This window comes from Haliotis rufescens, unplaced genomic scaffold, assembly GCF_023055435.1.
Source record: "Haliotis rufescens isolate VD_foot unplaced genomic scaffold, xgHalRufe1.0.p SCAF_77, whole genome shotgun sequence".
Classification (NCBI taxonomy): Eukaryota; Metazoa; Mollusca; class Gastropoda; order Lepetellida; family Haliotidae; genus Haliotis; species Haliotis rufescens.
This window is the reverse complement of record NW_025964369.1, coordinates 1,049,595-1,064,442: the sequence shown is the minus strand read 5'-3', so window position 1 is coordinate 1,064,442 and position 14,848 is coordinate 1,049,595. Positions and strand designations below refer to the sequence as shown.

The 14,848-nt window shown below is 38.4% G+C and overlaps 1 protein-coding gene across 1 annotated transcript in view; it reads left to right on the top strand.

Moving 5' to 3' along the window:
• The first annotated feature begins 521 nt into the window (after positions 1-521).
• Positions 522-14,848, top strand: part of LOC125376782 — a 30,254-nt gene continuing 15,927 nt past the window's right edge. The window contains exon 1 of the mRNA XM_048388705.1: positions 522-637. Coding sequence (XP_048244662.1) covers positions 583-637 — 55 coding nt within the window. The 5' untranslated portion in view covers positions 522-582. The remainder of the gene's footprint in view (positions 638-14,848) is intronic.

The window sequence follows — 14,848 nt, the reverse complement described above, 5'->3', positions numbered from 1 at the left end:
CAGGCCGCTGGAAAAATATACCCAGAATCAATAGAAATTGTAACCTATGTAGCTCACCGGCGATAGCCGACGAGTTTCATTATTTATTTAAATGCTCCTTTTTGGATACCATGAGATCACATTATATTCCAATTTATCTTTGTAAATGGCCGAATCTGGCAAAGCTCAAAGTTTTGTTTACCTCAAATAATTGCTTAATCGTGAAAAATATCTCCTGATTTATAAGAATTATTAATAATGCTGTCAGAAGATGAGTACAACACTATAATCTACAACTTACCAAGTGATCACTACAATTTATTGTTTATCTTATAACTTTATTTGTATTGTTCCTGTACCACCTATGGTGGTTTGTTGGAATAAAACATTGATTGATTGATTGATAACACACTGAGCGTGCAACAGGAACGCGTCGACTGGAAGCAATAATAGAATCGTGATGGCACCATCAATTAACAATCGCAAACAACACAGGGACCCAGTTGCCAGCTTGGATCAAGTGTTTGGTGGGCGAACTTACAAGACACTTTTAAAGCGAGGCAGGAGGTTGACGCAAGCACAACGTGATTGAATGACAACAACATGTTAACCGCTCGCAACATATCCACGTTTATCCTTGTGATTGTTCTTTTGAAAGGTAAGACCCTGCTTAATTAACTTAACATAAGTTGTTAACACAACTTATTTGAACACTAACACAATATTAAATTGCATACATGGCTGCCCACAGCTCTCGGTAATACCTTAATTAAAACCCGTGAAGATCCGGGTTAAAATTGGTCTTCAGCACCCATGCTTGCCGTAAAAGGCGACTATGTTTGTCGTAAGCTGGAATAATGCTGAGTGATTCGTTAAACAAGAAACAAACAGAATGTAATATGATATGGTTTTTCAGGGCTATTTTGAGTCGATCATAACTATATGCAATAAACTACGGTTATAACGAACTCAAAGGGACCACTATTTTTAGTTCTTTATAACCGTAGTTCGTAATAAGGTTCCATTGGTATGCGTACGTCTTTCTCAGCGAACAGGTCAGCATGATTACAATTTCCACCGCAGCCATTGTCGTAGTCGCCGAAATTGGAGACCATTTCATCATATTTGTTTCTAAAAGGCAAGTGTCGCAAAGGTTTTTTTGTCACAATATTCTAAATGTCAACACGTGAGAACTAGAGCCCCATTCGTCTAAGGCGCCGCAATTCGATGTGCACGCCAGAAAACTATGACCCAGGGTTGGATTCCCCGTTGGCCCCGATAATGTTTCTAGGTTTGTCAGCACCATACCCATGCTCGTGGGTTTCACCGAAGTGGTAAACGTCTGAGACCTGCATCACTTCAGGCTTTCCTCCCACATTAAGCTGACACGCCGTGATATAACTAACACGTCCCATTTTAATTCTGGAAACCCAAAAGTCCAGAAACTCTACGGTCTTTACCCAGTCTCGGTTAAAGGTATTTACAAAATTAAACATGCTGTTTTCATGGGAACATACCAAGGAAGAAAAAAGGAAAAATAAATTGTTAAAAAACCCAATATTTACACTATGTTCCTTTACCCAAAACTCATGTTTTTGTATCGCAAATACATTAAATGTATTTATTCAAGTATCATGACACAAAATTTAACTCATTTTAACTTAATTCAACTATTTTATAGCGATATTGAAATATTTCGCCCATGGGCGAGAAAAAGGTTTGGCCCATGGGCGAGAATATTTTCCTTTACTCAAAACTCATTTTTTGTTTCGGAAATACATGCGGGTGTTCTTAACATTTTCATGGCACATAATGTAACTCAATTTTACTTAATTCAGCTATTTTATAGCGTTATTGAAATATTTAGCCCATGGGCGAGAAAAGGTTTGGCCCATGGGCGAGAATATTTCCCTTTGCTCAAAACTCATGTTTTAGTGTCGCATATACATAAAGGTGTTCTTAGAAGTTTCATAAATATTTCGCTCTGGACGAGAAAGATTGGCCCATGGGCGAGAATATTTTCCTTTGCTCAACAGTTTTAGCTTCGCAAATACATAAAGGTGTATCTACAAGCATGACACATGATTCAACTATTTTACGGCGTTATTAAAATATTTCGCCCATGTTTTCGTCAGTCCCTTTAAAGCATCAACTAACCGTGTGCAATGTATAGTGTAGTGTGTTAAATATACTTTATATTATATCATTACATTACTATTTAAAGATATACCTCCTGTCGGTCAATTACGATCTACCACACCACGCGTGAATAAACAGTTATGCAGGTGTTGCTGTGGGCAAACACCTAGCCTGAAAATGTTTTTTTGTTTGTGGATACATGTTTTACAAATGTTCGTTGATATGTGGATATATTAAGCACAAAGACAAACAATTGTTTATGAAAGATGAATTAGTGCCTCGAGATATTCATCAAGATGTGTATCATCGTTTAATGGGGTAGGTATGAAATATACAGGTACGCGTGCGTGTATTTTAATGAAAAAAACTATTCGTCTTTTATTGCATAACGTTTGGCTGAGTATCTTACATTCTAACGAAATCTCGAAATAATTATTTAATTACATGCGGTGGCGAACTGACCAGTGGGAAAAATCCAAGTCAGAAGTGTTCAGTACGACTTGGGCCGCGCTGTCAAAATCAAATTAAACCTCACAGATGTGTCATCAAATGGATTCACATCTATAGATTAGTATTATATCTACCTAAATACCACTTTATAGTGTCTCAGATCGCTGTACTTAAAGAAAACAAGGGGCTCAAAATGAAGCCCTTTCCCCTCTATATTCTCAACATAGTCTCTGGCTTGTGTTGGGTCCGACTTGGCCCCGGGCGGTCCAAATCGACTTTAAACACACAGATGTATCTTCAAACGTGTTTACATCTATAGAATAGTATTATACCTACCTATACACTACTTTATAATGTCCCAGTGTATTGCATTTAAAGGAATCTGAGCCGTTAAAGTCAAGCACTTTTACTGTATTTTCTTAATACAAAATGTCAAAATCAACTTAAACATCACAGATGTATCATCAAAAGGATTCACATCTATAGCGAAGTATTATATCTACCTATATACCACTTTATCATGTCACGGTACATCGTATTTAAAGAAAACAAGGTGCTCACAGTGAAGCCCTTTCCCCTCTACATTCTCAACATAGTCTCGATCAGAAGTGTTTGGCTTGTGTTGGGTCCGACTTGGCCCGGGCTGTCGAAATCGACTTTAAACACACAGATGTATCTTCAAATGGGTTTACATCTATAGATTAGTATTAAATCTACCTATGTACCACTTTACAATGTCACGGTACATCGTATTTAAAGAAAACAAGGTGCTCAAGGTGAAGCCCTTTCCCCTCTACATTCTCAACATAGTCTCTATCAGAAGTGTTTGGCTTGTATCTTCAACTCTGCACAGCGAATCGCGGCGCCTTAGACGACTGGGCCACCCGTGCCCCCGACACACAAGAGACTCAGTAACATTCACGCACAATTGGGGATATCAAAGTAAGTGTATACAGCAAACTACGGTTATAACGAATTCCAAGGGAACATTAATTGTAGATCGTAATAATTTAGTTCGCAAGACAATGGGCAATGGGCAAGCATCGTGTCCTGGAGTTAATGGAATCAAATTCCACACCAACCGTCAACTATGGCAAAACTCAACGATCGTGTCAATTATGAAAAGTGTCATTAATTTGACTTGGGGTGTGTAATTCATGATGCAGTATAATATGATCTGGACATTAAAGCAGTAGAATAACGTGCAACAAATTATTCATGATAATTTCCGTCGTTGTGTTCATGGCTTTTCACAGTGACAAACATAAACAGACGGCAGACTATCGTTGTCACAACATAATATCTCCTTGTTCAAGTTGGAGATATAATTTATTCATCTGGAAGATATTGGAATTCAAACCACAGTTAATTACGCTACACTTCAGTGCATTTTTACAAAATAAATCATATGAAACCCATACCTATTGCTGATGTGATCTCTGCTGTCACGTTGTCATTTCCGGTTTGGTTGTCTCAAACAACAATCAGTAACGTAATCAGTGGCGTTGCTTTTCAGAGGCCTATTCGGGTGCTATTGTGGCCTTACAGTAATATTGATCGCTAAGCACGCCGCAGACTCGAGTTCCATTTCAAATGTGTATCTTACTCATTCCAGAGAAAAAGTGTGTCAAGGTAAACACAACAGGTTCTCAGGATTTAGATTTAAGTCCCAAAAGGAACAGAGGCTGTGTGTGTTTTGACTAAACACGTTATGCCATATAACACAAGGCGGGTTCTCAATATCCCAAAATTTAAAAAAATCCAAAAAAAACTTTGTATTTATGTTAATGTTTTAAACTCTTTTCCGCGTCCCTTTCGCGCGTCGATGCGTTTTTAGCAATTCCACTGTTGTAACAATCGTTATATCAAACTGGTGCAGAGTCTTGGGGAAATGTAATGACTGCAATACAATCAAGCATGTCAGAAGAGAAATGTCGTTCCTTTTGTGAAACCATTAAAGTCTGTAAGTGATTAATCACATATTCTTATTTGATAATATTTCTTAAGAAAATACAGTAAAAGAGCTTGACTTTAATGGCCCAGTTTTCTTGCCATACACTGTGACATTATAAAGTGGTATATAGGTATATATAACACTAATCTATAGATGTAAACACATTTGAAGATACATCTGTGTGTTTGAAGTTGATTTTGACCGTCCGGGCCAAGTTGGACCCAACACAATCACTAGTGAGAGTGAGAGTGTAGAGGGAAAAGGGCTTCACTTTGAGCCCCTTGTTATCTATAAATACTGCGATCTGTGACATATAAAGTGGTATATAGGTAGATTTAATACTAATCTATAGATGTAAACACATTTGAAGATACATCTGTGTGTATAAAGTTGTTTTTGACCGCCTGGGCCAAGTCGGACCCAACACAAGCCAAACACTTCTGATAGAGACTATGTTGAGAATGTAGAGGGAAAAGGGCTTCACTTTGAGCCCCTTGTTTTCTTTAAATACCGCGATCTGAGACACTATAATGTGGTATTTAGGTAGATATAATACTAATCTATAGATGTGAATCCATTTGATGATAGTGAGTGAGGTTTAAGTTGATTTTGACAGCCCGGGCCAAGTCGGACCGAACACTTCTGACATAGATTTTCTTAAGAAAATACAATAAAAATGCTTCACTTTGAGCCCCTTGTTTTCTTTCAATACGATGTACCGTGACATTATAAAGTGGTATATAGGTAGATTTAATACTACTCTATAGATGTAAGCACATTTGATGATACATATGTGTGTTTAAAGTAAATTTGGACAGCCCGGGCCAAGTCGGACCCAACACAAGCCAAACACTTCTGATAGAGACTATGTTGAGAATGTAAAGGGAAAAGGGCTTCACTTTGAGCCCCTTGTTTTCTCTAAATACCGCGATCTGAGACACAATAAAGTGGTATTTAGGTAGATATAATACTAATCTATAGATGTGAATCCATTTGATGATAGTGAGTGAGGTTTAATTTGATTTTGACAGCCCGGGCCAAGTCGGACTGAACACTTCTGACATAGATTTTCTTAAGAAAATACAATAAAAATGCTTCGATTTGAGCCCCTTGTTTTCTTTCAATACGATGTACCGTGACATTATAAAGTGGTATATAGGTAGATTAAATTCTAATCTATAGATGTTAACACATTTGATGATACATCTGTGCGGTTTAAGTTGATTTTGACAGCCCGGGCCAAGTCGGACCGAACACTTCTGACATTGATTTTCTTAAGAAAATACAGTAAAAATACTTCACTTTGAGCCCCTTGTTTTCTTTCAATACGATGTACTGTGACATTATAAAGTGGTGTATAGGTAAATATAACACTATTCTATAGATGTAAACACATTTGAAGATACATCTGTGTGTTTAAAGTTGATTTTGACCGCCCGGGCCAAGTCGGACCCAACACAAGCCAAACACTTCTGATAGAGACTATGTTGAGAATGTAGAGGGAAAAGGGCTTCACTTTGAGCCCCTTGTTTTCTTTAAATACCGCGATCTGAGACATTATAATGTGGTATTTAGGTAGATATAATACTAATCTATAGATGTGAATCCATTTGATGATACATCTGTGAGGTTGAAGTTGATTTTGACAGCCCGGGCCAAGTCGGACCGAACACTTGTGTGACTGTTGAGAGTATAGGGAGAAGAGGTCTACTTTAACCAACGTGTCTGCTTTAAATACGACGAACAGTGACATTATAAAGTGGTATTTATTGAGATATATTACGTTCCTATAAATAAAAACGCTATGCCGACAGATGGAAATTTGTATCACGATAGCTAGAAGTATTTGATACGTTTTAAATCTTATTTCGGTTAACGATTGCTCTTTTACAGGTTAGCTAGATCAGCGACGCTTACACACAGCTGCACTTTCTGGTTTTCAAGCGATTTACTCCGAATTACTTAATTATGGTGCACTTTTTTGTTTGGTGATTGTTCATTCATGTCATGTGTTTATATTGCATCAATTATATGAAGGTATGATCGCCGATAATGAAGTAATTAGCCAATAACACTTTGGCCCGTCTTGGCCATGTACATGTATATTTTTTGTGGATACATGTATAACATATTTGCGTTGAGATGTGGATATATTAAGCACAAAGGCACAAAAAGTTTATGAAAGATGAATTGGTGCCTTGATATATATATTCAACGAGAACGAATCTTGTATTTTCTCCGCGATCCTGATGTGTATCATCGTTTAATGGGACATTCATTAAAAGTATGTTGTGAGGCGATATTAAAGGAGCCGCTCAATTTACACAGTGTCGTCCGTTTCGGTGAACTACCACCCTACCCTGTCAGTAAGAGTTATGTAATCGGTACACAAATATATTTGGTGCGATGTCAGTGTGGAAGGAGTTTGAATTAAGTCCGCCACTGGCCACAGAAATCCTCAAAGTAGAGTAACAATCAACAAGGCCAATGCCGTACTAATAACCTAGTGACTCACATAACAACGGCTGTCAATCTGTCTGCTACAGCTACCATACCATCACCCCTGTCACAACTGGCGTATTAACGGCTTATTCAAAATATTACTTGTAGAAACGTCGTTAACAGACTAAAGTACGTCGTATTCAGTCCTCAACTGGATGTTACCTTCCTTATATCATCTAACAGCCCTGTTTGTGAAAATATGTACTAGACATAAGATTTAAAGACTAATTAAATCAATTGTAAGACCGCATAGACCATAAAACCGAATAAAATATGTCTTGGTATCATCTCTTGTGTATTAGATGATGGTAATGACCTGAAATGTTATAACGTTAGATTAAGAAGGAGAAACACTGAAGTGTTTTACAATACTTGGAAACATGAGCAATAAGATGTAGCAGCATAAACCTGCATGGAATAGGGAAAATGGTGCAAACAAATTGAAAAGGATTTTAATACAAACTTTTTACACTAAATAAGTTGCCTGAACAAAAGGGGTACCCAAACTTGTTTGACAGTTATTCGTGTGTTGTAGACAGTCGAATGGGACTCATGTGTGTACGAAGGGTACGTATATCTATTGCCAGTTTTAGTACTCATACACATTCTCTTTTTGTGTTGATATGATTTCTATTTTCGTACATGATATGATTTCATTTTTATCTTTGGCTGCTATGTTTATATATGTTCGAGTAGCTGTCTGTCCCTCATAAATTGACATTGTTCTGCCTCGCTATTGCATCTCTTGACTACAGGAGATCTACAGCATATAGGGGATCTAACTGCAATTCTTGTTTTAACCAAGCCCGGGTTTGACATTCCAGTAACTGGATTCAGGTTGATTGCAAGATATGCATACCTCGTCATAATGATTGTTGTGATTGTTTTGTTTGTTAGTTGTATTAGCAATATTTCAGCTGTATGACGGCGGTCTGTAAATAATCGAGTCTGGACCAGACAATCCAGTGATTGACATCATGTGCATCGATCCACGAAATTGGGATACGATGACATGCATCAACCAAGTCAGCGAGCCTGACCACCCGATCCCGTTAGTCGCCTCTTACGACAAGCGCTGTCGCCCTTTTACGCCAAGAATGGGTTGTTGAAGATCTTCACGGGTCCATTGACGCAGGGATTTGTGTAAAGTCATTCAGACAGTACACAATGCCAACTCAAAAATTATACCCAGTGTCTCCGCAAAGTAATATAGTACGGTACTTAGGGTATATGTGAGATTATACTCAGGTTAAGGGGATGTTTAATCCATATAACGTGTTATCATTCTACCTAACAATGTATTTAATGAAATGAATGCAAAACAAACTCAACGGCTAAGAGGTTTAATTGAAAAAGACTACCCCTGGTCTTGCCTAATAAAACAACTGCAACCCGACACAGATTAAACGCAAGTTACAAACACAATCATAATCTGGTTAATCTGTATCACTCAACGAGTTGGAGCCGCTTACTCTGCCGACAGTATGGCAGTATTGGGCAGCTCGGTAATTAGGAGGTAAAACCAGGCAGGTACACTGGTCACACTTGACTGGTCTGACTGATGATTAGGTCGTGTGTCAATTGGGAGTGAACCATAGCAAGTAGTATCTGCGAAACTATTTGCTCCTTTTATGGGACCGATTAGTTTTATGACCATGGGCCTCGGCATAAGCGTGGTGTTGGAAGACAAGTTATACATGTACATCCGATATGGTGACTGTTTTTCGCTATTCATATTCTAAATACATTCATAATACCACAACATTTTAGTTCTCCTTGAGTGAGTGAGTGAGTTAAATTTTAAGTCACATTGGCAATATTTCAGCCATATCGTGACTATCAATAATTAAGCATAATACATATATTGAAACTTGTATAAAAACCTGTCAACAAAGGACAGTAAAATAACTAGATTCATCACAGAAAAAGATATAAAACTAGTATGGAATTATAAAATAGAATAGCACTATACATAACGATACAAGATAAAAACAGGCTATAGATCGCCAGCAGCTGAAGGTAGACCACCATGCTAGGGTCCATGGGGACTAACAGTACTTTTGCTACCTGCATGGACCCCAGCCGGATTTACATCATCCCTTCAGCTGTTGGCGATTATGACAAATTTAGCCAAAGTTAAACCAACAGATATACTACTGTTAAAAACGTGGTAGAAATATATATACTTTGAAAGACGTAGTCTTACGTACCCTCTCAGGGGGACAATAATTTTACACTACTTCAACCCCCTTCGAAGATACAGCCACTAACAATCTCAGTTATCAAATTTATTTTACCAATTATAAAAACTATACTATATACAAAACATATCAATCAAAATTTAAGCAACAATTCAATTTCTTTTAAAAAGTCAATAATTAAATGAACACTGATATTAAAAAGATCCTTTAAGGATGAAACTTTGAAATATTTATCCCTTGTGATGGAAAAATCAACACAATCAAGCAGGACATGCTTGACGGTGATTCTCTCATCACAAGGCATACAAAATGGAGGATCCTCACCTTTTAAAAGATATTCGTGTGTATACCTGCTATGGCCAATACGACATCGTCGCATAATGACCTCTTCAAATCTGGACTGACAGCCCAAGTAGGTGTAACCAATATTTGGTTTAATTTCATGTAATTTATTGATACCGACTTGGGAGTCCCACTTCTTTTGCATCAGATCACAAATATAAGATCTGATTACAGGTTTATAATCAGTGTATGGGATAAGAAGTGGTGTCACAGATTTGTTGAGTGCTGCTTTTGCAGCAGCATCAGCCATTGAGTTGCCTTTGATGCCCACATGACTGGGCAACCAACAAAAGACGATGTCGTATTGGCCAGTAGCAAGTTCATTAAATAATTCAATAATTTTGATTAAAAGTGGATGTTGACATTAGATGTTATGGATAGCCTGCAGGCAAGAAAGAGAATCGGAAAATAGGATAAACTTCTGATATTTTGACTGTTTACTGATATATTGTAAAGCTGTTAAAATGGCATTGGCCTCAGGTGTGAAAATAGAACTATTGTCAGGTAATCTGGAGGAGATAGTCCTGGATCCAATGACAGTGGCGCTAGCAACAGCGCCACTATCCTTGGATCCATCAGTAAATATAGATTTGTAAGTATTATATGTGTTTCTTAATTCATTATATTTTTGTTGATAAATAAGTTGATTTGTTTCCGATTTCTTTTATTTAGTTAAAGATTAATTTTAGCGGCAGAAATATCAGATTGAAGTCAAGTGGGGGGAGAACCGATGATTTTTTATTATAGAGAATTTCATAAAGGGGGTGAAAAACACAGTCATATGCTGGATTCGAGGTATTAGAGCGTAATTTAGTGACATATTGTAAGGATAATTTAATTCGGCGTTGTTTGAGGGATGGTTCATCAGCCTCAACGTACAGACTGTCAATAGGAGAAGTTCGGAAAGATCCAAGACAGAGTCTCAGACCTTGATGGTGAATAGAGTCCAAAAGTTTAAGATTACTTTTGCAGGCTCCACCATAGATGATGGAGCCATAATCAAGTTTAGAGCGAATAAGTGCTCTGTACAGTTGAAGGAGGGTTTTCTGATCCCCTCCCCACTTTGAATTTGAAACAACTTTTAGGAGATAAAGGGCCTTCAGGCATTTATTTTTCAAATATTTTATGTGAGGTAAAAACGTTAAATGGTGGTAAAAAAAAAGACCCAAGAACTTAGCCTCTTTTACAACTTTAATCGGAGTGCTATCTAAAATTAAATCAGGGTCTTTATGGGGTTTGTATTTCCTACAAAAGTGTATACAATTTGTTTTGGATTTTGAAAATTTAAAACCATTTTCTAAACACCATTTATTTATCTTATTTAGACATAATTGTAATTGTCTTTCGATTGTATGCATGTTTTTACCACGACATGATATGTTAAAATCATCAACGAATAAAGATCCATCAATGGAGTCATTTAAAACCTTAGAGAGGCTATTTATTTTAATACTGAACAATGTGACAGAAAAAATACTGCCTTGTGGGACACCGTGATCCTGATTATAATGATCAGACAGTGTAGTACCCACGCGGACTTGAAATTGTCTGTCAGATAAAAACTTGGATATAAATTGAGGCAAACGGCCTCGCAATCCAAAGTCGTGTAAGTCTTTTAAATTACCGTGCTTCCATGTAGTGTCATATGCTTTTTCTAGATCGAAAAAGATAGATACTGCATGTTGCTTATTTACGATGGCATTCTTAACGAATGATTCCAGTCGAACTAAATGGTCAATGGTACTGCGATTTTTACGGAAACCACATTGGATATTTGTGATTAAGTCATTTGATTCCAAGTACCATGTTAATCTGTTATTGACCATGCGTTCCATGGTTTTGCAAACGCAGCTTGTTAATGAAATTGGTCGATAATTTGAAGGATCAGTATGATCACGTCCAGGTTTGAGTATGGGAACAATTATAGCATCACGCCATGAAGAAGGAAATTCTCCTGACGTCCAGATTTTATCAAATATCATCAAGAGGGTTTCTAAACATGATTGCGGTAAATGTTTTAAGAGTTGATAATGTATATTATCAGACCCTGTAGCAGTATCATGAGCAGTATTGAGCTCATGAATGGAAAAAGGTTTCATTGTAATCTTCTCCGTTATCAGAACTAAAATTTACAGGTTTCTTTTCTTGCTGCTTTTGAAATTTTTGGAATTTAGGGACATAGTTTGAGTGAGTGAGTGAGTGTTGAGCCAGAGTTTCACCAATTTTATTGGCATTATCAGAAGTATCGGTTAGTAATTCTTTCGCATTTTTAAGGTGATGGATACTAGATTTAGAACCCTTTCCTTTAATCTTCTGGATCATGTTCGATACCTTAGATATTGGCGTACGTGAATTTATCTTGGAGACATAATGGTGCCAAGATTGACGCTTGTTTTGTTTAAATGTACGCCTTGCTTTGGCGTTTAATATTTTAAATTTATTTAAATTGTGGACCATAGGATGGCGACAGAAATAGTGTTCAGCTTTTTTCCTTGCCTTCCTAGCTAGCTTGCAATCATTGCTGAACCATGGTTTACGTATGTGAGGATTTGAGGAGGACTTCGGAATACATTCATCAGCTATTTTATTAAGATCATCGGAAAAAAGTTTAATAGGATCGGTAACATCAAGAAAACCATCAGGTTTTAGTTGATTAGTGCAAAGGACTTCGTATAAAGCCCAGTTTGCCTTAGTAAAATTCCATCTTGATGATGGAGGAACATCAGATGGTGTCGGAGATTTTAAAATGGTAGGAAAATGGTCACTTCCACAGGGTCATCGTGGACTGACCATTCAAATTCCTGAAGTAAATTAGAATATACAACTGACAAGTCTAGACAAGAGTAAGTGCCAGTTGCAGGATGTAGATATGTGTGAGTATCATCATTAAAAATGCACAAATCGTTATTTATGAAAAAATCCTCAAGTACTTTTCCTTTATTATTAGTGTCACTACTACCCCAAAGAGGGTTATGGCCATTCAAATCTCCCATGATAACACATGGCTTAGGGAGTTGGTCATATAGTGCTTGAATATCAGACTGTCGAAGAGAGTACGACGGTGGTACATACAATGAACATAATGTAAAAACAATATTTAATGTTACACGTACCGCAACAGCCTGAAGAGGGGTATTGAGAGGAACAGGACTGTGAATGACGCCCTGCCTCACTATAACAGACGATCCTCCAGTTGCCTTATCCCCCGGAGGGGAAAAGCAATGGTAGGAGTCGTACTGTCGTAAATCAAACATCGGAGGTTTTGAGGAAAGTTTCCTGTAAACAAATAGTTGATGGTTTCAAATCTTGAATTAGTAGCTGAAGATCATTAAAATTATTCCGAAGTCCTCTACAATTCCATTGAAAGAGGGTAGCAGAGCAACTCATGGGGGTTCAACTGGAGATCTTGAGCGGGAGGAAGACCCTCTCCGTTGAATTGGTGGAGATGGGGTGACTTCCATATCTAGAGGTTCAAAGGGGTTATGAACCTCCAGAGGGACTGTCAATGGTAAAGGCACCTCGCTGTGTTTCAGGGCCTTTGATTCTTTTTTCTTTTGTTGTTTTTTTCCTTTTCTTGTCATGCTTACATTATGCAGCATTTCAGTGATAGTTTCAGGTTCAGGTTCAGATTCAGGTGCAGATCGTGGCCGAGGTTCTGTAGTTTGTGAAGCTGTTGACGATGAAACAGTGGTCTTGTCAGCACTAACTGGAAATAAAATGGTCTGTTCGTCTAAAACCCAGTTAATAGCCGTTTGTCATGAAGCATCAACTTTGAGTGGAGACGAGGAGACTGCAGCAGAGTAATTCAGCCTAGAAGAGGAAGTAGGTGACTCTTGGTCTAAAAGCTTTTTAGCATCTGTGAAGGAAATGTCATTATTGTATTTGATTTTTAGAATTTTTGTTTGTCTCACATAACAGAGGCACGATTTAAATGAGGGCATGTGAGCACCGTTGCAATTTGCACATTTGATGGCATCTGTGCAGTCTGTGCTCTCATGAGACTGGCTGCAGCGGGAGCAAACAGGTGAGTTGCGACAAGATTTAGCACCATGTCCAAATTGTTGGCATTTGAAACACCGGAGTGGATTTGGTATATATACAGCCACCCCGATGTTGAAATACCCTGCTTTGATAGACGATGGAAGCTTTGCGAGAGCAAACGTGAAAAGATATGTATTTGTTTTTACGAAGGAGTCACCATCTTTCCTTGTGAATCTCTTCACAGAAGTCACACCCTGATTTTTCAGCTCTGTTGCAATCTCCTCCTCAGACATGTCGGAAAGGCATTTTGCACGATCACGTACAATACCTCGACATGAATTCAGAGTCTTGTGCACTGAGACAACAATCTCAGTATTTGCAAAGTGATGAGCTTGGAGTAGATTTAGAGACTGTTGTCTCCGTGCACATTCCACAAGCAAGGAGCCGGAACGGAGACGAGTAACATTGGTCACATTTCCACAGATACCGTCTATGGATTTGGAAACTACAAAGGGGTTGATTTTGAGGGGTACACCATCAACTCCTTCTACAACAAGAAAACGGGGCCAAGAATCAACAATATGTGCAGACTCTTCATCAGAAGAAGTTGCATTATTTGTGTCAATATGACGTCTTTTTGTTTTTGATCGAGAACCAGTGGACATGGGGGTAGCCATGATGAAAGAAAGATATTCGACACCCCTGCTCCCCACCCGCCATGGAGTGTCAACAAGGGCAGTGTTGTAGTGGTAACCGACTACAAACACCAGGGTTACAAGGGTGCTATACTCCAGCAAAAAGGACACAGGTAGCTAAAATTGTCAAACAGGGTAAAAGTCAGGCTGGTTCCGCCCAAGACAGTTACCTGAAGACCAATAGAACCTGGAGGTCAATAATGCCAGATTGGCCCATAAGCCACCGCCTTCTGGCATAGTTATTTACAACATGACTTTTATTATAATATTACATGTTGAAGACACAGTTATAACAATGAATTGGAAGTGCAACTTATCCATGCACAGGGCATGTCGTGACCAGCCGATTGATAGAACCGGGCCCATTCTACCACCCGTCTAGGTGAAGTTAGGGTCAAAGTGGTGTGTTGGGCAAAAGGAACACTGTTCCTGGCTCCAGTGCCCTCAACCACCAGAATCCCTTCCTCCACCGACACAGGGGCGCAACCCACGGCAAACGGGCTGCCCACTTTGGTCGCCTCTTACGACCAGCAATGGGGTGCTGTGGAAATATTCTACCCCGGTTCCACACGGGGGAAGAGCTATTAGCGCTACCCAGCACTCAC